The sequence below is a fragment of the Mus pahari genome, chromosome 12 (genome assembly GCF_900095145.1).
Source record: "Mus pahari chromosome 12, PAHARI_EIJ_v1.1, whole genome shotgun sequence".
In the NCBI taxonomy this organism is placed as follows: domain Eukaryota; kingdom Metazoa; phylum Chordata; class Mammalia; order Rodentia; family Muridae; genus Mus; species Mus pahari.
This window is the reverse complement of record NC_034601.1, coordinates 65,097,091-65,121,778: the sequence shown is the minus strand read 5'-3', so window position 1 is coordinate 65,121,778 and position 24,688 is coordinate 65,097,091. Positions and strand designations below refer to the sequence as shown.

The 24,688-nt window shown below is 37.4% G+C and overlaps 1 protein-coding gene across 10 annotated transcripts in view; it reads right to left on the bottom strand.

The window, feature by feature from the left end:
* Nucleotides 1-24,688, bottom strand: part of Robo1 (roundabout guidance receptor 1) — a 740,168-nt gene that overhangs the window by 79,448 nt on the left and 636,032 nt on the right. For 8 of the 10 annotated variants that reach the window (XM_029544262.1, XM_029544266.1, XM_029544260.1 and 5 more), the window contains 3 exons: nucleotides 10,287-10,295; nucleotides 6,379-6,503; nucleotides 4,128-4,299 (listed from right to left, as the gene is read on the bottom strand). In XM_029544262.1, the coding sequence (XP_029400122.1) occupies nucleotides 4,128-4,299; nucleotides 6,379-6,503; nucleotides 10,287-10,295 (306 nt within the window). The remainder of the gene's footprint in view (nucleotides 1-4,127; nucleotides 4,300-6,378; nucleotides 6,504-10,286; nucleotides 10,296-24,688) is intronic. The other 2 variants (XM_029544261.1, XM_021209552.2) reach the window with 1 other exon arrangement.

Sequence of the window (24,688 nt, the reverse complement as noted above, 5' to 3'; positions counted from 1 at the left end):
GACATAAAATAAATATTGGATGTTTCAGTCATGTTGAGTTCCAGGACAGCCAGGGCTAGACAGAGAAACCCTGTCTCGAAAAACCAAAAAAAAAAAAAAAAAAAAAAAACTAATGAAACACTTTAGTTAATATCAACAAATACGGTCCATTGATAGGTAAAATCTAAATTTACACATTGTAAGACAGATTTCATATCAGTGTCTAATACCTTACACTGGAATTATGCAAGAGAAATATCCGGCACTAAGACAGAGAGTACAAGAATTGGAACTGTGTAATGGAGTGGAATGGAGTCATGGATTTTCACTCTAGTTACAGAGTGGTTCACATATAAAAAATGTATATGTGTACATCAGCAAACATCCAAGTAAATATTTCAATTGTCATCTATTTTCAAGGGCTTTAAAGAGCTGTCTATTGAAAATGGAAGATTTGAGGGATACAGTATTATAAATATTCCTTTTAGGAATTAGGGACTGAAACTTTAAAGTCAAGTGACTTGTCTGCATACAAAAGGAGCCGAAGAACAGGCTCGCTTTACTGCATATCAGACCTCTCAGAGATGTATACAAGGGGTTTTAGTTTGGTAATCTTCATTTTCCTTGTAATCTCATAGTAAGGAGATATAAATGTGCACATGCACATTGTACAGTGTCAGTAAAGCTGACACTCCGGTATGGGTATCATACCACAGACAGCCGCTACTCCCTTCCCGCCTTAGCCTTTCTCCTGCCTTTCTCTTACTGTGTTTGCCAACAATACAGACAGTCAAGAAGACAAATCAAATAACATGGAGAACGTACCGTGTCTGCAAGCCAACAGGTCAACATGCTATCACACTGCACATTTTTGGGGACAGGGGTCTCTTGTGAACCTGCAACTCTCTTATTGGTAAGACTGGAAATTGGCCTGCCTAGTTCTGAGCTTACAGACCTGTGGCCCTGATGGGAATTTTATGGGAGTTTAGGTGGTCCAGGCTTATACAGCAGACAGTTTATGCAGTGAGCCATTTCTTTGGCCAAAAAAAAAAAAAAAAAAAAAAAATCTTTCCTTTTAATTATGAGAATAGAGATACTTGGAAAAAATCCAACAGTTTTGTTTATCTTATTTTATAGATAGCCATATTAAGTTGCAATTATAAGTGTATGAGTGATTTTTAGAGCTCTACTTTCTATTAGGTGGTCTTCACAGTTGTGATCTAATGGCCATAATGCACAGCATGTACAAGAAATGCATTGTCAGTGTAACATAAAGGATGTGTCATAGGCAAGGATAAGATACTGAAGTTTTATGACAGTGACAATCCTGGTTTTGAATTCTTGCTAGGAGCTAGCTGCTTTTTTTTTTTTTTTTTCTCTTCCTGACACTCAATGATATCTACTAAGCATCTATCATATTAAATCTGGGGTGGATACTAGGCAAATATTGACTTGACTAAACAGAAAATGGCTCAAATTTCATGTAACTTGGACTATAACGAATAACAGAGGAACACAAGATATAGGGTGAAACATATGGAATTATGGAATAAATCTGTGTACAGATGGCAGGGATGGGGCCATAGGACTCATATTTAGTGGGGTGAGGGCAAACTCCCTGTAGAAAATGAAATTCGAGACAGTATAAATATGCAACAATGGGAGACACAGAAGCAGCACTACACAGAGAAGCACGTAAGCAGTGTGGTATTCAGAATGGAGTCTCTAGAGTGTGAAGTGTGTACTGTACAGCACACTGAAGGACACTAAACATCCCGACACCTCCAGGATACACCTCTAAAAATCATCCCCGAAAAAGCCACCAAATTCAGTGTTAGCTACAGAAGTCCAACTCAACTTGGAAAACTGAATGTTTTCCTTCAAAGGTAGAATAAAGAAGAATATGTCCACAGTTAAAATCTACTCATTACACAATGAAGATAAGAAAAGGAGACAAGGGGTGTATAATATATATAAAATTTCAATTATAAATAAAACATGTATATGTTATATTATTTATATACATTTTCTGTATGAAGAAGTAAGAGCTTTTATTTTCAGCTGGCAGATACTGTATATAAAAATTTCAGGATAATTTACTTACTAAAAACATTATAAAAAATGAAGGAATTTATCAAAGTTGCTTGATGAAAAGTTAGCACACAAAAATTTAACTGCATAAACAAGCACTTTCTACAAACCACTCAGAAATGAAAAATTTAAATTCACATATAGACACATCAAAATATCAGCTGTAACTAGAAAGTATATGCAAATTTATATTCTGAATACAATGACATTACTGAGAGATATTAAAGAAAAACTGAATAAACTGAGATGTATATGGGAAATATATGATTTCTGAGTGGATGATTTCAGAATATGAAGAATCAAAACATTACAATTTTGAGAAGAGTATGCAGTCTTTTATAGAAAAAGATTCATTTATTCCTTTTATGCACATGAGTATTCTATCTGCATCTACCTCTGCATGCCAGGAGAGGACATCAGATCCCATTATAGATGGTTGTGAGCACTATGTGGGTTCCTGGGGATTGAACTCAGGACCTCTGGAAGAGCAGACAGTGCGCTTTACTGCTGAGCCATGTTTAGGGTTTATAGTCTCATCTGATTTTCTTTTTGGCCAGTTTAGCAAAACTAAAATAAGGAGTTCTAAGCTGAAGACTTGCATCAGCCTTTAAGATGGACTCTAAGCTATAATCACCAAGTCTATATGAAATAGAGCAGGCAGACCTGTCGAACAGAAAAGAGACTGCATCGTTCAGCTATCTATGCCCAGCTGAAGTTAAATAAAATGGCAATGGAGCTATATGTGACAAGCATGGTCTCTTCTAGAAATAATGATGGAATGACTATTTTGTGTGCATTTCATCCTAGGATGGGGGAGGCAGAGGCAGCAGGAATTTGGGGGCGCCCTAGCCAACCAGCCTAGTCGTTCTGCCCAGTTCCCCGTCAGTGAGAGACTCTGTCTTGATAACAAGTAGAAGGCGCCTGAAGTGTCCTGTGGCCTCCACCTGCATCACACACATCCACTCATGAACGCAGAAGCTACACAAAGAGCACAGTCAACTATAAGGAAAGAAAGAATAACTAGCATCTTTTATTTCCGACTCTCTTCCTTTATTCTGGCACTGTCGCTTTCCTTGAAAGACAATGAAGTGCTTGCTTTTCAGGACCCTTAATCTGCTGCTTGGAATTAAAATTGCAAAATAATTTTATGTTTTTAAATAAATTCAATATTGAAAACAAAAAGCAATGTCATTGTGATTTCAAAGATGTGTACAGTAATGCTTTCTTGATTATACACCCACATACACAAATGTACTGCATCAATATATATATTACACATGTTATACATATATAAATATACTTATTATATATCTAAAATATATGTATTTAACCTATGTATAGGTATCTTAGCATGTAGAGTAAATATATGCACATATATCTATAAATATCTATTTCATATATTTATATACCTTTTCTTTTATGAAATAAATATTTCAAAAACTAAAATATTATATCACAAATGTACATATATATGCACACATGTATAAATATATTTATAAACAATTTATTATTTCTTCTATATTTTCAGAAGATTACTATTTGTATTTTGTAGTTTGGAAATTTTTCTCAATTACCATGTCTTTATAATATATTTTCCAATAGCTGACCATGTTTAGGGAATTAATAAATAGAATAGATCAAGACTATGATGAAAACCTATCATATTGTTATCTGTCAGCTTTTGAATTGACAATCAATTCTTCTTCCTCATTTAGAGAAAATAGTAGAAATGTTGGGTTCTAGTGAGAGTCTACAGACTCTACAAGACTGTGTCTTGTTTTACATTTCTCTGAAACTTGAAAACTTTCCTGTGCTCGGCTCTTCAGAATGAAATTGTTCATGAAGAATCTCTGTAGTTTTAGGAATCTGATCAATACACAGAGGTATAGTATGTTTTAGAGGAAGAACAATAGAGTCACTATTGTACCGGCACCATCTTTAGTTTACACTGAAATAACTGTAAGGAAGAGAGAGAAGCTGGATGTGAAAACATCCACAAGGCTCTTTCAGACCCTAAACCAATCCAGATTATTCTGAAAGAAAATATTTTACTTTACCATCAGTAACTTCCAAATAGGCCTTTGTGATGATACTTCCAGCAACATTTAAAGTCTGACAGATGTAGTAGCCGACATCAGACCGCTGGACGTTCGTAATGGTGAGGTCTCCTGTCTGGGAAACTGAAAATCGGCTAGAGGACTGTGGAGGCTGGTAGGAGAAAAGCAGGTTCTGAAACCAGAATTAGGGAGGAAAGAATATGAACAGATTAACCGCTAGGTCCGGAGAGCGTGGCGAAGTTAATGTGTACATTTGCAAATATATGTGTAGATATACACATATATATAAACTAAATATCCTTTCACCACAAGCCATATATATATTGATGGGCACATGTATAAATACATATTATTAAACATAAAACATTTAATATAAAGCTAAATGGGATATATATAAAAACAAGTTAAAATTGTCAATACTCACATGCATCTTTATAACCATCAGTTTGAGAATAATATTGAACATACAAGGAGACTAAATTTTGATAGACTAAAATATATCTATGCAAATGACAACAAAAATCTGGCACTGCATATGAATGGCTAATAGTACAATACATAAACAAATTGAAAATGTAAACTCATTCTGATAAACTACACTCAAGGATGCTATTTTGGCTCCATAACAAGCATTTCTCCCTGCTGTCGACCTCTACTGCTCTGGACCACTAATCCATCACTTAGCTGTGGTGTATCCTGTTCTCCTGTTAGGAGATAAGAATGCATGTTGTGGAGGTTTGGAAGTCCATGTAGAATTGAACAAGAATATGCAATTCCTTAGAAGTTTGTACTTCACGTGTTGTTTTTGAAGAAACCAAGTGGATTGACCTTTTTCTAGCTGAGGATACTGCTTTACTTTTAAAGTCTGGGTGCTATTTAGTAAGAGTCATTCTGTAAAGGGTTAGGTAATACTCGGTGGGACAAGTTTTAATGACTCTTTATGCAAAACAATTTTCACTGCTGAGCCAGAGTAATTAAGAATTTTGGAAATTAATTCAGTAGAAGAGTCACACTACTAAAATGGACGTCTTGTGGATTACAATTTTTACAATAAAGATATTCTTGTATAATCCAATCTCAATTCTCCTTGCTCTATTAATTCTTGTCTTTAACTTGCTCCCAGCAAACTTAATTTTGTGCAGCCAAATGGAGTATCTTAGAACCCACCAAGATATTAGAATTCAAATGATAGCCCACATGTGTAATCAAACTGATGTTTGTTTATCAACAAGAACTTAAAAAAATAATTGAAGTTGGTGGCACTGCCCTCGAAAGATCACAGAGTTTAGAAGCAGAACTGTGGTATCCCTAACACGGAGTCAAACAACAGTAAGACAGACCAAGGAATGACCACACTGAAAATGAATGGAATTAACTATTACAAGTAAAGTAATTCACCTTATTTAAGAAGGGAAAAAAAAAATCACAGAGATGAGATAAGAAGAGATTTTCAACTCTGCCGTTGCTTTACGGACTATGCTGAAACCTGGCAACTCAGGAGTTAATATTCTAGATTACAGAATGTTTAGAAAACACGATCTATCTGCAGGTAATAAGTACAGATGATAGTTGTAAAGACTGGAGAGTATTGAACTCTAGGGGGCATGGCATTGATGCTAACGGGAATTTTACATCATTTGGAGCTTCAGAAGATATATATGTTCCTGAGCTTCTGCAGAACTCACATGGACTCAAACTCATCTCCGTTTCATTTCCAATATACTTAAATCTGTTTGTGTGTGATTCTAGATAGCTGCATAACGGAAAACACAATTGCATTATATAGAGACAATAGACTAGGCTTTATTAGTGGCGGACAGTTTCAAAGTAAAAGGAACATTTATATAGCAAAATGGTGGCTTACACACACCAATCTGAGTGTTAAAATAAGGCATTGAAAATGGCTCTGAGAATTCAAACAGAGACCCCCTTTTCTTCCCTCTTCATTCTAAACATTTCTGGGGTTTTTGACTAACTCACTTCTTGCTAAAGTGATTGGTCTCTAATTTCATGATCCTTGGATTTTTTCTTCACAGATAACTAATACCCGTATTTTCTGTATTAAAAAAAAAAAAAAAAAGAAAGGAAGATAAAAGAAAAAAGAAAGAAAAAAGAAAAAGAAAGAAAGAAAGAAAGAAAGAAAGAAAGAAAGAAAGAAAGAAAGAAAGAAAGAAAGAAAGAAAGAAAGAAAGAAAGAAAGAAATAAAGAAAGAAAGAAAGAAAGAAAGAAAAAGGTAGAAAATTGTTATACCTGACTCCCCTCTCTCCTCCAAAAGATAGCTGGCTGAGGGTTTCCGGTTGCTTCGCACTGAAAAGTCACAGTTCTTCCCAAGGCAACCACCTGGTCCCGAGGCTTTACAACAAAATGTGGCGGCTCTACAGAAACGAAACACAGGGAATCAGATCATGGCACTACAGTCCCTACATGGTCCTGCCTTCATTTCCTACACCACAGTATAATCATGGACCACTTCCCACCCTTCGTTTAAAGTAAAATTGCTAAGTGCATATTTCTAGAATGAAATAGAGTTGCACTGTGAAGAGTTCGTTACTTAACCTAGGCCTGGAATGAATCCTCACATTTAGAAGAATTCTTGAGTTACAAGCTGACCCTTTCCATTCAATTCATACCCGAAAATTATTGTATGAATAAATATTATCTTTTCTCACTGAGAGCTGCTTCAAGGTGAATGATGTCTAATCACGCACATGCAAGATCTCCTGATCCAGGCAGGGGCTGAAATTACTTTAATTTACCTCAAAAGCCCCTGAAATACTACCATGCAAATTAGAGCCATTTAAAATCTTCAGTCCAATTATTCAAATAGAAATGGATTGAAAGCAATAGTGGAGTGACGTGCCCCCTTCATTTACATGGGCAAGGGCATGTTCAAACAGAATATATATGGAAATGAGAGCAGGTTCAGAACATCTGCTCATCCTGACATTATAAATACTGCCAGCTTTGTCCAAACTGTTTGCTTTAGACAGACATGAATGGCCACTTCATCCACCAGTCAATAGCGTGTCAGAAAATTGCATCAGTTACGTTGAGAGCAATGGCAGCTGAAAGGTATGTATGCTGACAGAGCAGGCCTGGGTGGGGAGTCGGAGCCTGTGTTTGGACTGGGCATTGCACAGGAAAAAAAAAAAAATCAAACCATATGTACTGAGCATGGCCTTTACTTAATGTGTAGACTCCCCAAATCCACTTCCAATAAGCTATCTGAAAAAGCTAATCGTTCCCTCTCGTCTCAGGGCATGCCTGACTTCTAACACCGCATACAGGGCTGGGGTCCTCTAACCCACTTTTCATGGCCAGTCCCCTCGTGGCCTTGGTTGCCTTGAAAGTATTTTTAGATGCTTATAGTAGTCACTTAAGGTCACTCCCTAGAACGAATCTGAATTGAAACTCCTGTTCAGATGCTACCTAAGAATGTCACCAGACTGCCAACGAGAGTAAGGTTCTTTTCTTTCTTAGAGCTTTCTTATTAGCATATATGAATTAGACATAATAATGGGGTTTATTCTGACACTTTCATACATGTGTATGACGTGTCGGATCGTGTGTGACTCCATGACTCCTCTGATTCTCTCCCCTGATCCTGCATTTATGACTTTGTTTTCTTATTTATTTTATTTATTAATTATTTGTGAACCAAGGAGAACGGTTCTTTTCAAAAAAAAATATTTGGAAAGATAATTTTCTTTTTTGTTATATTTTCAGGTCTGGTATATATATATGTGTGTATCTGATATATATATGTGTGTGTGTGTGGATATATATATACATATATATTTATATATAACAGAAGTATATAATAAAAGCATATTAAAACCTATTTAATAGGTGCATCATACTATACATATATATCAATATAAACATTCTTTAAAAAAGAAAATGTAATGTCATTTGTTCACAGTTAATATTATAATAAAAACTGAAGAAAGTAATTAGATCTCAACTTCTAGAGAAATGTACTTTCTTCTAGGCTTTTTTCTTTGTTTAATTGAAGGTTAGTAGAAAATCTAACAGTTGACTAGAAAATTAAAGGATACTTGTAATATAAGGTCAAATGTTTTCAAAGGTTCTCTAACTTATAGAAGATAAAATACAAAGCCGGGAGACACGGTTGGAGTTCAATTTGGTCAAACCGAAGTTCTAGCTTATAATTTTTTTTTTTTTTTTTTTTTTTGTAGAAAACCTGTGATTGTGACCGAGTGCTTTACTCGTGGATTTAGCTAACACTATCATTACCTAAGTATAATAATAAGCATGTTCCTGATTGCCCGGGGATGTTCCCTCCTGGACCAAGTCAAACAGGAGCGTTTTCCTCTTTAGAATAACTAATGTTATTAGACTTAAAAACTCAGAGCTGACTGGATAGTAAACGAAACCTAGACTAGAGTTTGGTTTCTTTCAATGAAGGAAAACCGAATGATTAATTAGATGCGTGGGAGCAGATTACTTTCCAATACGAAGGGAATCCAAGTAGAAAAATATAAATGTTCAAACCACTCAGTCAAGCGAAGCCTTGGGGTGGTCTCCATCCCAAATCTCAGGAGCTCGCCTAGGAATCCGTGCCAGAGACTGTTTCTTTTATAAAACGCCAGCTCTCCTCAAACCTCAAAGACTTATTTGGGAAAAAGGAATACAAACCCTTATGCTAACTACATTTATCCTGAAGCAATCCTTCCACACAGGATATTTGCTTGGGAATGATTTAGTATATTCTGTAGGCACAGGCTTTAGCCAACATCAACAGTGACGTCACCCACAAGAGACTTCTTAGAAACAAAATCTAAAAATCCTCCTGCCACTGGTGTGGTGGCATAAGCCTATAGTGCCAGCTACCCAGAAGGTCTACAAAGAGAATTGCTGGTATCTAGGAGTTTAAAGCCAGAAATATCATGCTTTAAAAAATAAACTCAGGGGGAAAAAAATCCTTTCTCTATGTCTGTCAGATATCAGATATAGCTTTATCTCTAAGGGAAAAAGCACCAAATAAATTTCTATTAATATATATTTATTTTGACTGAAGATATTTACCCCATACACAGATCTGATGTTTTATGACTATATATTGTAATGACTTTTGAATTATAAATTATTTAAGTTAGCTGTTTTCAAAAGACATAATGATATAACCAATAGAGTAATACAGTAGGTACTGTAAATATGAAAAAAATGGACAAAGAAGAAAAAGAATAACTGCCAATAACTCTACCATGGAAACTAGATAATATTCTTTAATAAGATCCTACTGAAACACCATTTTAATAATTATTGAGTAACTGATATACTACCATATATAACATCAATCAATGTCTATTGTTTCACATTTTGATTATTCTTTCTTCTCAATAATAGCTCAGTAGAATCAGCACCTGACGTACTTCATTATTGAAAAGCCCATCCTACACGTGTGAATATGAAAGAATAATAACCACATATCCTTAAACAACAGTGAGAGAGATTTCAGGTGAAAATGATGCGCTGGCCTATATTTTGGCATCACAATTTCTCTCAATGTGGCATTCTGTTAACACCACTGAATGAATGGATCTTCTAAACTAAGTGCAAAGGACTTCATTAAAAAACAACAACAACAAAATAGCAAAGTTTATATATTCCATTTGGCTAATTCCTATATGAAATGAAATGAACCTTATACAAAATCAACGGAGATAAGCAGTAAGAAGCTCTAAGCACAAGGTAAGTCAGGAGCTGAACTTTAAGGACTCCTGAACTATAATTACAAAACAATGCACTTGAAACAAAGAAAACTGATCTGTTCTCCTGGCATGTGTTTTGTTCTTTTAATACTATAGAGGCATAAAATAAAATTGTCCTTCATTTACCAACATACAAGGCTATGACTTATCCTGTATTTCAGGAAAGAAACAACTCAAGGGCTCAAGATCACACATGACTTAATATACAGAAAGTTAGCAAACCCATTACCTTTAACTCTTTGTCACAGTTACCCATACTTCCTGCAGATTTAGTCTGTGCAGTCTGTCTTTGTGGCCAAGGACAAGTGAAACATGGAGGCTGATTGGTTGAAGGACATGGAAGGGTATGGATGGGAAGGGGAAGAGAAGTTCCAGTCACAGTGACACGGTGATTAGGAGATGGCCAAGAAAATGTCAACTTACCAGACCCAACTAAAACAAAACAAAAAAAGAAAACATGGAATAAATAAAAATAAGGAAATGAATGAACAAATGAAACAGACAAAGTACTAAGATTGACTTAAACCGTGATTCTGCTTTCACACCCACTAAAGAACACACTCATATTTAGACACACTGATCACATGTTCCACGAATGAATATTTGTTAGCACTTCGAGCACAGTCATGAGTAACTTAGGAAAATAGAAACGCGTCCTGAAATCGATACTATGGAAAACAGTAGAGCTATGTTGGGCAGACAGTAATAATATTATCAAGCATCTCTCAAGAATTTTCTGCTTGGCTGTCAGGTAACAGGTACCTTTAAAGGGATGGATTTTCAAAGTAGTATAAATATTAGCTGCTAACTCTACACAAAAGTGAAGCATACATAATTCTAAGATAAAGAATGTGAAATCCCAGGCAGACTCACTGATAGGTTGATTTGTATACGTTTCACACCAGAAATGGTATTCCACTCAACTCAAGCTACTCACACTCAACCATATGTACAGATGAGCCCCATACTGATAGATAATGACGATAAAGATCAGGGTGGGGTCTGAGAATCTACCTTTCTGATGAGCACCAGATGGATCATACTAGTCCATGACCATGAGTTTAGATGGAAGACCTCAATAATGAGCTGATATGTGTGCATATTTTTATTGAAAAAAATATATATGAAGAAATTATGAAAACAGGAAAAACACAAAATATTTAAAAGTCACATTCATTTTCATTCTGAAACATGATGTTAATACAGTAATGTTTACTTAAAATTATACAAAGCAAACCCAATTCAAAAGGGATCAGCGTCTTGAACATAAAACTAGATACACCGAACCTGATAGAAAAGAAAGTAGACAACATCCTTCAAGTCATTGGCACAGGAAAAGGCGTTCGGAACAGAACAGAACACTATCAGCACAGGCACTAAGATCAACAATTAATGAAGAAGGAAGACACAATAAAATTGAGAAGCTTGTGCCTGGAAAAGGACACCATCATCTGGACCATAGCATGAACAACTCAAGCTAAGCACAGGGAAGCAGCAATTACTAGTAAGGGCCAGGGAACTACATATTGATTGCAGACTTTGATGCCTTTAGGGGTCTTCAATAGTACTTTGTTCCTACTTGCCCATAACAGCTTCAACATAACACTGCAGACAGCAGAAAATAGAGACTTTGAATCTTACAGCATTTGCTATGCTGTAATTTTTAAGTGGCTATTCAGAGGCACAGAGCGGAACAGCTGGAGAGACCACCCTGCCCAGCGGTTTCTCCATAGATTATACCTACACATCGGTAAAGTCTGCTTTAAAAGATGCTTAAAAATATTCTTTATAGTGTCTAAAGATGTAGCGGCCTGTCTGTATACCATGTATGAGGTCCTGAATTCAAGAAGCAGTTGGAAAATACGAATATTCTGCCCTAGTAATATCATTTTCAATTGATGAAAAACTTTACATAAATAATTCTTAATGTTAAATTTAAAAGATACCAAAAAAATTAAAGGTAAAATATCTATGCATTGTACTATGATTATGATTAGATTGCATTTTACATTAATATCCCATTACTTGAAGTCTAATGGAAAATATATTTTAGTGTATCCTTACAAGTGAAATGAATGATTGGGTATTTCTTTGTTAACCATAAAATATACAGTTAGCGTAGGTTCTGCATCTAGCAGTGAATGGGGCAGATAGATGAGAATGAATAAGACTGGAATAGTAATTGGGAACAATTCATGTATTTGAAACTCCTGCTCTATGTCGTAAGAAGGTTTTATATTAAAGCAAGCTTCCATACTGATGGCCCCATGTTATGATTAAACAGAACAGCAGCTTTCTTCATGTGGATACATAAAATCATCTGCTCCAATTTCTTTTCATTAATAGGACTGTTTTTATAATGAGCAGTTAATTTCTAATGGATCCGTAAATTCCTGTGATTTTCATACTTTTCTACAGCGAAGAGCAGGGCTCAGTTAACAAGTCTGACAGATGAGTTCTTCTTCTTCTTCTTCTTCTTCTTCTTCTTCTTCTTCTTCTTCTTCTTCTTCTTCTTCTTCTTCTTCTTCTNCTCCTCCTCCTCCTCCTCCTCCTCCTTCTTCTTCTTCTTCTAAACCTCATTGTGGAAGAAAAATGAATGGGCTGGAAAGTCACTGAGCTTTAAGGAAGAAGCATATTTTTGGCCACACAGCAGAATACTGGCTTTCAAGTAATGAAGGTATCTCCATTTGAACCAAGGAAGCCCATTCAATGGTGTGTGTGACTTTCAGGCATAAATACACATGAATGATAATATCACTAACCTTCGGGTACTTTAATACCCAGTATTCTTTCTTTTTTTTTGGAGAAAGGTTTGAGTTTAACATAAAAGCCTGTCATTATGTCTTTTAACTTTGCAGACATAAAAATAGAGAGAATAAAGGGGATATTTTAGAATGTACTTAATGGATACATAAAACACTGTGAACTTTTTGCCTCTGATCAAATACCTCATGTCATTCTGCAGAACAATGGCTTTGGAGGCAATTTTGGTTGTCAGGACTGAAGTGGGATAAGAGGGGATGAGGCAGAGCTCCCTGTCTTCAGTGAGCAGCAGCCACAGATGCTGAGGATCCCACCACAGCAACCTGGATGGCCATCACAAAAGGAATGATGGGTCGCAAGATGCCAGGCATGCCAGACAGAACCAAGAAACCTAGCTGTCAGTTCTTTAATTTAAATCTTTTCTGAGGATGGTCTAACAAACCACACACCCTGACCTTTGAGCAATGTCTGACATGTCTTAGGTAATGGTTGAAAGCTTGCATTCTTCTTTTCTCCCTTCAAAAATTACCCACTTTCCTTTAGAGCAATCATTTTTTTTTAAATGCTGTCCATTGCGTATCTGTGCATTAAAGAATTCATGATTCAAATGCACATGCCATGTCACCCACGGCGACAGCCTGCGTGCCGCCAAACACAAGTTCTCAGGATCATAGTTCGAATAGTGTAAATACGCTGGTCTCATGTTTTTGAAGCTGGAAGCCTAGATCTTTCTATTCCCCCTCCCTGAAAGTAAAGGCTCCTTTACCGATTCTGCTTCTCAGTTTTCCTGATTCCAGCAATTTACTTACAACTCTTTAAACAGGATTAAAGTAATTTGAGCAGTTTTTCATTCACAAATAATACGTGATAATCATGATTCCCTTTCATTACTTTCTGTTACCCCCCCCTTCCTGATGCTCTTCTTCCCAATTACATGTTCACCCCCCACATAATATTTTTCTTCTCAGTGAGATTCCCTCCCTCAGTCATCGTAAATGTCACACAGGTGATCACTCCTGCTATCGATTCCTAACTGCAATGGCCACATCAGCTACAGTAAACACCATTTATAGTACACCTCCCAACTTAGGGTTCTTACAGTCTCTTCCCAATTATATACCCCCCCCAATGATATATTTCTTCCCCCACCCATACCCTGGAAGTCTTGCACAGTTAGTTGATCACTCTTGCTTCAGGTCATTATCTGCAATGTTCATGTCATGTACAAAACCCACCTTTGTATAGTTCTCTTCCCCACCTCCTGACACAATATTTCTATCCCCTTTCTCACAATGTCCTCTGGGCCTGGGAGTATGTAATATAAATATTCCATTTATAGCTAAGTACTCAAAAGTCCCTTATTTGCAGTACTGTAACACCTAAAGGAGTTAGAAATCCCCTTGTTTGACCATAGCCCATTGCTAAATGAGTCCCCTCTGACCTAGGCTGCGAGTTGAAACAGTCTACATGTATACACATACATATTTTGAAGGGAGATTACATACATTTAATGAATGTCAGTTAAGATTCCTGCATAGGGCCCAACTGACATTACGTTCAACTACCGAACAGTTCACCTGAACTAATACCTGACTTTTTTCCCAATGTAATCTCCAATAAAGCCATATTGATTAAAACCAACCAACACAAACAAGATGCATCCATTAGTATGTTTTGGCATTACAAGTCCTTCAATGCAGTATTTAGTCTCTCAAGTTGAGGGCTACTTGCTTAGTGTGCCTTAGTTGTGTGACACTTTGGTGTTTTCTTAATCACTTGCCTGTTGCCCTGACCTTTTGAATTTGACATACACAGTGCATCTTATCCCCATATGACAGAACTGTAATATTCTTTCCCTGATCCCTTGATTCCTATTCACTCTTTGGTTCTTAGCTCAGATCTAAGAAACACTCCAGACGGTACCTGAAATCTGTTCTTTCCTCCTAGGGGTGCTACATTTTCCCACAGCAAACTTACGCTTACAGCACACATCCTAGTTTAAAGCCACACATTTGTGCGATCATTGCCTCTGCCCCCCAAACTAGGCTGCACACGTTATGATAACTAAGCATTTAACAATCTGGTTTGCCTTTAGAGTTTAACAAGCCACAAGTGTTTCCCACGTTACAGATACCCGTTAGAGATGGACTGCAACACCTCTCAAATCCAGGGGAAAACACATTCCTTGTGAATGTATGAACCCACTTTTCATACGCTGTGATTTCATGAGTGTGTGTCTGTATCGCCTCCCTCGGCTTTCAGCATATCTGTTTACCCTTCGAAAGTCTCAACACTTTTTGTAGGATGTGTAAAGTGCTGAGAGATGTGCAAGGAATGAGGATGCCTCTCTTCAGGCAGCATATTTCCAGGAAGACCTGGCGCAGGATGGCTGATGATAACCTTAAACAACTGACAGCAAAACCACTTTGGATGGAGGCAATCTCCACAAAAAAATCAGGTATGGGATCGTGACAGCTGTGTAGATATTTAATAATAAAGAACCATCAGTATAAGCAGTGTTTTCTGGTCATACAATGGAAACTTTCTCAGCAGAGTCAGAAAGAGCTCAAGCTTCCATTTGTGCCAGGGGAGGGTGCGAAAGACTCAGTCACCTGCTAAAGTTTAACCCTCAGGTGAGAGAAGGCTTGGAATTCAGGTTTCCCCCTCACTTAAAAGTATGGGGGAGAATATGTCGTTTATACTATATATACGATATGTTGCTTTATCCCAAGCACAATGTCCAAAGAGTCAACTTCATCTCAAAAACAGGATAGAACAGAGCATTGAAAACAAACACCTCTAAGATATGCAGTCAAAAGATCAAATCTTTATCATCCAAGCCTGCAATTTAATATAAAGGAGTATCGGGCCTCTGTTCCCTAATTGTTACGCTAGTTTCAAGGTGAATGATTTAAAAAGTGTATAACCATGGCTAACCTTCAGTTTCCCGAAACCCAGCACAGAATTGTGTTAAACATTTATTCCCTAGGAATATAACTCAGACCAACGTTAGGCAGTCACTTCATCTGCAAGTGAAAAGGCAGATCTCATCTATTCACTAATGACTTAAAAGGTACTGTTTGAAATAACTGCTCTGCCCTCCGCGGGGCTGACTTTCTAAGACATCTTTGTAAATCGGTCCATCTATCAGGTTTAATTGTGCAGCGCTCCAAAGTCTCCAGCAAGAGCATCGACCACACAAAATGAATGTCCCTAAGCTAACTTTAATAACCATTTATGGATTTCCCTGCCCTTATAAATCTGTTACAAAGCAATTACTCAGCGTCATTTTGTCTTAAACTCGTTTGAGCGAGTTTTGCAGGTGTGTTTGTGCTGGCCCACTGACTACCAAGTCTGAAGAAGTTCAAAAACCAAATGAATGTGCTCATGCCATAGTAATACTATTTTCTTTGTAAAGTATTTTGAAGTGTTCATTTAAAATGTATACAAAACCTTTTTAAAAATGAAAAGTTTAAAACTCCGCAGTTGCTGGCATAAAAAAACCGAAAGGACACTAAATGCTATGAAGTCATATGGAACTCTTTTAACAATGACTTGTTGTTTGGAATGTGCTGAAAGGTCTCTTTAGACACAGAAATAGCGAGTACTCTTTACCCTTAATTAGCACTGTGTATATCTGTCAAAATAGCTGAAATCATAGCAAATGGATAATAAAAAAGTTAATATATATGCATGGGTAAAATATATAATATATAATACATAATATTAATATATATATGCATGGATTAAAAATTAAAATTTCAATTATTTAGTATTTTATCCAAGGTTCCTCATAAGGAAAAACATCCTTAGTACATTCAACAATTATTCTCTTTGCAAAAATTCTATTACACAACGAGTAATGAAAATCACTTTATTTATGTCTAAAATATTCTAGATAAAATTTTCTAAGCAAATCTGAATTGGAAAATTAAAATTAATTATACCAAATAATACACAATCTCACTCAATGACTCCAAGCCTTAAAATTCTATGAGACTCTTTGCAAGAAACCTAACTTTTGAGTGTGGGTTCTCTGCCAATGACTAGAGAGAAAAGGTCATTTATTTCTGCCAATCTCATTCTCAGACTCAATTATGCACATTTTATAGATCCGCACGGCCCATGATATATGTCCCTGGTGACAACACTATTTGAGAATGTTGGTTACTAGAAACCGTCAGTCAGTTATATATCCATCCAACTGGGGCTGCAGAATACCTTCTCCATGCTTATGAAAATGGGCGTATCTCATGTAGAGACTCAGAACACAATGGAAGGGCCAGGATGTGCTCTTCACAAGGTTGAATGATAACTTGTCCCAGGACACTCTCATGTATGCATTATTTCTTCCTTGTGACTGCTCTACTTATTTCTTTAATTATTTGATGGCACATACATTAAGAGTGCTTCAAATTAGTGGTATTAAGATCACCAGGGAAAGCTGCTTCTTTGCATTAGTTTTTAAGTGTTTCATTTAAATAACGGACATCCATCCCACACCTTTACTCACAAATTAAAGAAATCTGAGAGAATATTACATTTTTCAGCCATCATCCGGGCAGAACAGCTGTTTTCTTTAAGGTTCAAGAACACAAGAAGCTCAGTGGGAGGAGAGGCCCTTGGTCCTGTAAAGGCTGGATACCCCAATGTAGGGGAATGCCAGGGCCAGGAAGCAGGAGTGGGTGGGTTGGTGAACAGGGGGAAGTGAGTGGGGATAGGGGGTTTTTCGAGGGGGAAACTAGGAAAGGGGATTACATATGAAATGTACATAAAGAAAATATCTAATTAAAAAAAAAAAAGAACACAAGAAGCTCTTCACCCATCTTGGAATAAATAAATTAAAAAGACAAAAAAGCTTTATAATCTAAAGTGCTCGTGTGTCTCAATCTCATGAAAGAGAGAAAAAAATTTAAAAAGAGGTGTGTAGGTAAATAAAGGAACATCAGAAGCAGTGTTAAGCAGCCTCTTAATCCCACTGGGTAAGAACAGTAAGGAGAGGGAGTCTCATAAACCTTTTTCTTGTTCAACTGTACCGAGACTCCATTCAACCTCTGATGATGGTGTTTTCCTTTTGGACTCCTCACAAAGGACTCACTGGCAACATAGATTTTGTGCTGTCACATGTTGCTTTTTGAGCGTTTCCTATTTTATAACACAAACCCTCTCTAGATTGTCGTTGCATTAAAAAGTCATAACCTTTAAATGCAAAACAAATAAGAAAAGGCCAGGTGAATGTATAACAACACACAGGTGGTATTTAGGATAAGGTTGCAGAATTCATCATCTTTAAGAGTAGCAATACATGCAGGGGATGTTGCTTTTGGTGAGGTGGTGGTGGTGGTGATGTGTGTGTGTGTGTGTGTTTCCTTTGACCTCTTAATACAGTGTTTATTGTAGCAAGCTAATTTTCCTGGACTTCTGTGAATTTTTGCAATGTACAATATGTTTCTAAACACCATCATCTCCTAAAGCAGTTGACTCTATCTTGTTACACTCTAGCAAAAGTGTTCCATATTTATCAAAATTCATCCAGCCAACAGGTAAAGCTTTGCAGGTAAAGATCACGATATGCTGATGAACCCAGTGCTGTTAACCAGGATCCTGGATTTTAATGAACCTAACTTGAACCTGCCAAAGGCCCCTTGACACTATTAGTTTTGGCTTTGGCTCAAATAACCACATTAAGGGCCAGACACAATGCACTATTATGCTGCCAGCCTTTGTGAAATCAGCAATTTAAGGGAACCGTTCCAACAAATGATTTAAATGAAGTCCACATCAAAGTAAGGAAACTCCAAACTGAAGGCCTTGCTTTTAGTTTTTTTTTTTTTTCTCATTACTTTTTTATACCTAGATATCATATGCGTTCTAAAACAAGCATGTGACCCCCCTAGACAAAGACCTGCTGTGTTGCTAAGGCTCCATTCCCTGAACTCTGTGATGCAAACTTCACATTTATCAGTTAGGTCTTTCTTTTTCCAGAGTCTGTTTTTTGGAAGAAAGTTTTAAAGTTTGTAACTTACTTCTGTCAGTAAAATCTACAGTACATATATATGGCTTTGTAAGTAGCCATTGATCCACTGATCTGATTTTTCACTGTAATTCTGAATTCTGAAATAACCATCTAGCAGTCTCAAAGGGCCACATGTACCCACGACATGATATAAACCCATATTATCTTATTGTCAGGAGGGTAACTTTTATATTAGAAAGTGACCAAGTATAGGGATGCTCATCTCTCCTAATGGAATATACCACTTGATGCAAAATTTAAGGCCACATTATAGTCAGTTACTGCAAGGAATTATCCATCCAAACAGTGATCTGTCAATATATTATGGCATTGGTTTCTCGAGCCCTGTGGACATCAAAATCTAAAGGCATTGAAATTCTTATAAAATGGTGTCATGTTTGCCTACAACAAAGATACATTCCCCTCTGGACTGGAATTCTTAAACATCACACATTATACCTATTACAGTATAAATAGTTACAGTGCACTATTTAATAATGCTGGCAAGAATAATTGTCTGAACATATCCAGCCCAGACAATGATTCTTTGCAATCGTGCAGATATGGAGAATACCTCATTCTTTTCAGCTCACTCTCTTGTACTTGTATTGTAAACAGATTGAATCTTTGACATGAAAATGAAAGAATCCAGCATGACTTCTCTCTGGAAAGTCAGCAGCACTGAGCAGACCAGGCATCCTAATCAATATGTAAAAAAGAACCACGGTATTCATAAACTCCTCTAATTAAAACAAATTGATTGTTTAAGCCTCAAGTTTTATTGAGGGGTACTTCCTGTTTCCAGGACTGTATAAGAACAATTTTGTAGTTGCCAATATGACTCATGTTATCTTTCATACAACTACTGATAAACAGCCAAGGATATTAAAGATGGGTAAGTAATGACTGCTACGTTTAAGTCACTTACTTTCCAGAACCTGTTGAATAGTTCATGTTCACTGGTGACTTCCACTCTCCAAATATCCTTTGGGAGAAACACCGCACCCCCCTTTGACTGATGAGCAATATGAGACTCAGAAATGTCATAACTCATTTAGCCAGCTTTCAGCACAAGTTACACTGTTCCAAAAGATGGTACAGTCAATTTCCCGTGCACACTGTTCTCTGCAGAAGCAAAGACTAAGGCTCTCAAAACAGTCTACTTAATACTCAGTAAGGACTAAGTATCAATGGGCCAGCAAATAATTTTTCTTGAAGAACTATGTAAGATGATAACCATACTCTCTATTAATGATCTACCTAAGTCTTAAATCTCAATACTTATTGGATGAAAATTACAACTAATCTGGCAAACCTCAAGGGTTTGTTATTGGTGTTGCTGTGCTGTTGTTGGGTGGGGGTAGGGTAAGAGAATGAGAGAGAGAATCATGGAACCTGCCCTTGACTCAGGACTTCCTAATCCATCTCTACTCTTGTAGGAACTTCAACGAGAGACGATGTTAAGTTATTTTATCTAGCTTTCAACAGATGAGAACACTATCACTCAAAAGCTCTTTGGCTTGCCTAGCTGCAGGGAACAGGTCCTGCACTTGATTAACACACGCAGAAGACCTTTTTGTAGTATGGAGGATATCCTGGTGCTTAACTTCTTGTGTCAGTTTGTCTGGGTGAAGGAGTACCCAGATAGCTGGAGGAACAAGTAGGTTAGCGGGGTTATTTTCAGAAGAGGTTAGCCATTAAAACTGTACACAGAACATTTAATGTGCATTCCTTACTTCATTCATTGCCAAATACTTATGACTTTCTATTTGTTTTACATTTGTGTTATACTATGGAAATGATGTTACAAACAGGAAACTCAAGTAACTTTTTTGTGTGTGTGCATTCCTGTTCAAATGAGTCATAAAGCAGTAGAAACCATCTGTAGCATCAACAATGCATTGATTTGACTGAAGAACTGCCAAGGAAAGCGCCACATGCAGCAGTGGTTCCTGAAGTCTGCCTTGACTAGGAGAGCCACGAAGATGAGAAGCAGAGTGGTCTGTTGTCAGCAGTCAACAAGAACCAAATGAGAGCCATCACTGAAGCTGGTTCTAGAACAACTACACAAGCAGTTGCCAACAAACTGAATGTGGACCATCCCATGGTCAGCAGATTGGGAAGGCAAAAAGCTTGCTACGTGGTAGCCTCATGAACTGACCAAAATGTTTTCTTAAAAGCTGTTCCTTTCGTGGCTGGAGAGATGGCTCAGAGGTGAAGAGCACTGAGTGCTCTTCCAGAGGTCCTGAGTTCAATTCCCAGCAAGCACATGGGGGCTCACAACCATCTGTAATCAGATCGGATGCTCTTTTCTGGTGTTTCTGAAGACAGTGACAGGGTACTCATACACATAAAACAAATAAATATTTTTTTTAAAACTGTCCCTTTGAACTGTTGTCCTCTCTTAATCCATACAATAGTAATGTGTAGTTTCTTGATAGGATTGTGTCATGCTAACAGAGATGAATTGTACACAATGAGTATCTCAATGACTTGACTGAGAAGTTACTCCAAAGCACTTCCCAAAGCCGAGTTTGGAAGCAAAGTCATGATCACTGTTGAGTGATCTGCTGCAAGTCTGACCCAGCATAGATTTTGAGCCTATTTTTGAGAAACCATTATATCTGAGAAGGAGGCTCAGCAAACGGGTGAGGTGTGCCCCAAGCTGCGGTCTGCACAGCTCACACTACTCAATAGAAAGAGTTCAGTTCTTCAGGGCGATGTCCAATCACATGTCATGCAACCATCCCATCAAACACTGAACAAGTTGGTCTATAAATATTTGCCTCATCTAATTGGCATCATCTAATAAGAGGTCCTGGTCCCCCGACCCTTTGCCAACCAGCTATCATGCCTTCAAGTCTCTCAAAAACTACTTCTTCAGAAGAAGGTATTTTCACAACTTTCTAATAGTTCATCAAAACCCAATGCATTGATTTTTATGCGATGGAAATAAAGCAAGTATTTCTCTATTGGTTAAAAAACGTGTTGGTTGTAATGGTTTCCATTTGGATTGATAAAGATGTGTTTGAGCCTAATGATTCTAATTTAAAAGTCATGGTCTGAAACGGTAATTCCTTTTTCACCAACCCAAATAAAAGTATAGCGACTTTCATTGAATGGAGGAGCAAGCAGGTAGTTTGGCACAAGAAATAGGCTTGGATCTTATTACAGAGAGATGGGAACCATGATAAGAGTTTAATGGATGGAACTAACACAACTGGATTTGTGTTTTAGATAAGAGAATCTGCAGAGGGTAAAAGACTCTACAGCACCACAGAGAGATGCCAGATACTGGCATTAATAGAGGTTAAGAAGACAAGAACGATGAGAAACAATGGGGATAAATATTTAAAAGCAGAGGATTAAGAGTTTGTGATGCCTGGTTAGAGACTAGACATGGGAAAGGAGAGTGAGGGATGGAACACTTCTCTATACTCTGTTCTGTGCATGAGTTCTGTACACTGGGGCCGTGGAGGATGACGGCAATGTGCACTTCCGGGGCCCTGGAGGACCATGGCAACTTGCACTTCCGGGTGCCATGAGGACCACAGCAAGTTGCCCTTCTTAATGTTTAAGTCTGTTCTATTGTTCACTGCAAAGACAGCAGAAACTTCAAGGTTTCCACAAGCCTCTGAGAGCTGTTTCTCGTTTTACTGGAAGTTCTAATTGCTCACCAGTTCCCCCAGTTCACTGGGGCCCAGCGTAGGGGTCAATCGTAAACTGTAGCACCTGAGACACGGCAGCAGAGCTTCTTGTCTGACACAATGCCATTGAGCATCAAGGAAAAAGGCTCTGGGAAACATCCCATTAGTTGCAATTAAATCAGCCCGAAGACAGCCTGGGTACTTTTCCCCCTCCTCCTTGGTGTCCCCTCCCCCATTTGATGTCAATCTCATACTCTAAAGAGCAGCCTTCCAGGGGCTGTCACTAGCTAATCAATCCTAACGAGGATGCACTTTTCTCCTTCATTATATACTTGGCATAAATACCGATGAGACGCAAAAGACAATATAATTCTATGGAATAGAATAGAGGATACACCCCTTGGCCAATTCATTTTATAGAATTGCTATTATAGGCCAGCAATGAATTTAGAAAGACAGCAATATAATTTGTGCTTATGTTTAAAATTAAACACGGATTTTGAGAGAATGAATGATTTCAGATCAAAGTTAAAAAGGGGGGTGGGGGTGGAGGGAGAGTCACTCCCTATAGAAGAGTTGGAATTCTACAGAACCTCTTTTTATGAGCACAGAGTATCACCTGACTTGGCAATGACTGGCACCTGTTTTGTTTTAACACAGATCAAGGAAACCAGGCATCAAAGATTAAGTGGTTCCTGTGAGAAGCTTGGGAGGTGGAAGCCCGGCAGGTGTATAGTGGGGCTATGAATAGAGATAACAACATATAGCTTCCAATGTCTGAGTGTTGCAGCATTCAGCCCCCAAGAGAAACAGGAGAAGTAAGCATCACTTAGTTCCTATTGTGAGAGAGGTGCACAAAAATGGGATTAGATTTTCTTAATGGTTCCACTCAGGGAGATAAAGGTGGCTGCTTAGGAAATGGCTAGGGTGTAGACGTCTACATTCAGTTCAGCTTCCTGTGACTGATGGGACTCAGTGATGGGGACATGGTCATTTTGCTGATAGAGTCACAAATTCACTCTGGAAATAAAATTGTGACAGTAATAAGAGCTGCTTTATCGGTGAAGTTGTGAAGAGAGGAGATTAATGGCACTATCTGGTTTGCCCTGTTTAAGCAATGAGTAGCTCAAGCAAAAAGCTTCCACACTGAAGGCAAAACTGGGAATGAATTAGAGTTTAAATCCTAGACAGTCTTGTCCACCTTTCCTTTGTTTGCTGTAGTAGTACTCAACAGGGAAATGATTTTGAAAAGCTATCTACATAACTGCCATTAAAGTAAGCAATTGACAAATCTTATAATGTAGTTACAAAACGATACATTAGAGAAATTTATTTTCCCTCAATGTTTTAAAAATATTTTGTAGATCTACTCATTCAAAATTCTAAATTTAACCAAAGGGGGAAAATAATCACACCCTTTAAAAATAAAGCCTCGGGGTTGGAGAGATAGCTCAGTGGTTAAGAGCACTGACTGCTCTTCCAGAGGTCCTGAGTTCAAATCCCAGCAACCACATGGAATGGGATCCAATGCCCTCTTCTGCTGTGTCTGAAGACAGCTACAGTGTACTCATATAAATGAAAGAAAGAAATAAATCTTTAAGAAAAATAATAAAGGGTTGGAATTTGACTTAAAGGAAGACAAACCAACCAATTCCACAGGATTATTATCTGATTCCAAGAAAATCCTCAAGGCCCACCTGACAAGCATCCACAACAATGTAATGGATTTCGATTAAGATAGTCAAATGGTAGGAAACGAAAGTCTCGCCATTCTCAAATACCAAGGGGAGGCATAAATTGTAACAGTTTCTGTGACAGTGTTTAAAAGCTTGGCAGAATGCCCTGTGCATCTATTTTCTTCTGGTTAGATTTCATGTCTTATGGATATGTCACAACCTATAAAGTTGTTATAAATACCGCACTAAATATAATTTCCTTTAAAAGATGGGGCTATTATGCTATGTCAGGCACTTGTTTTCGAAACTAATTCATTCCTCCCAAGATAGAACTGGCAATCGTGACGCTCGTAAATGAGTTATTAGAGTTCAAGCATAACAATAGCCTAAGACTGTGGTGAATAGTCTCGTTTGTTTATGAGTGGTAATAGCTTTTATTTGTGGGTTTTTTTTTTAGATTTATGAATTAAATTCTAGAATAAATATGTAGATAGTATGTATGTATGTATAAGGAAATGCATACACATATGAGAAATAGAGTTGCAGACAAACCTTAGGCATAATTAACCAACCGCTGATTTAAAATCACAGGTAGTAAATATTGGATAACCCCAGAAGACATTGGACTATGCGTAATTGAATTTTCTGAGTGGGAATTAGGCAGAATTTCTTTCCTATCCTAACTATTCTAAACAGGGCTGTTTCCTCATTTTAATTAGTCAC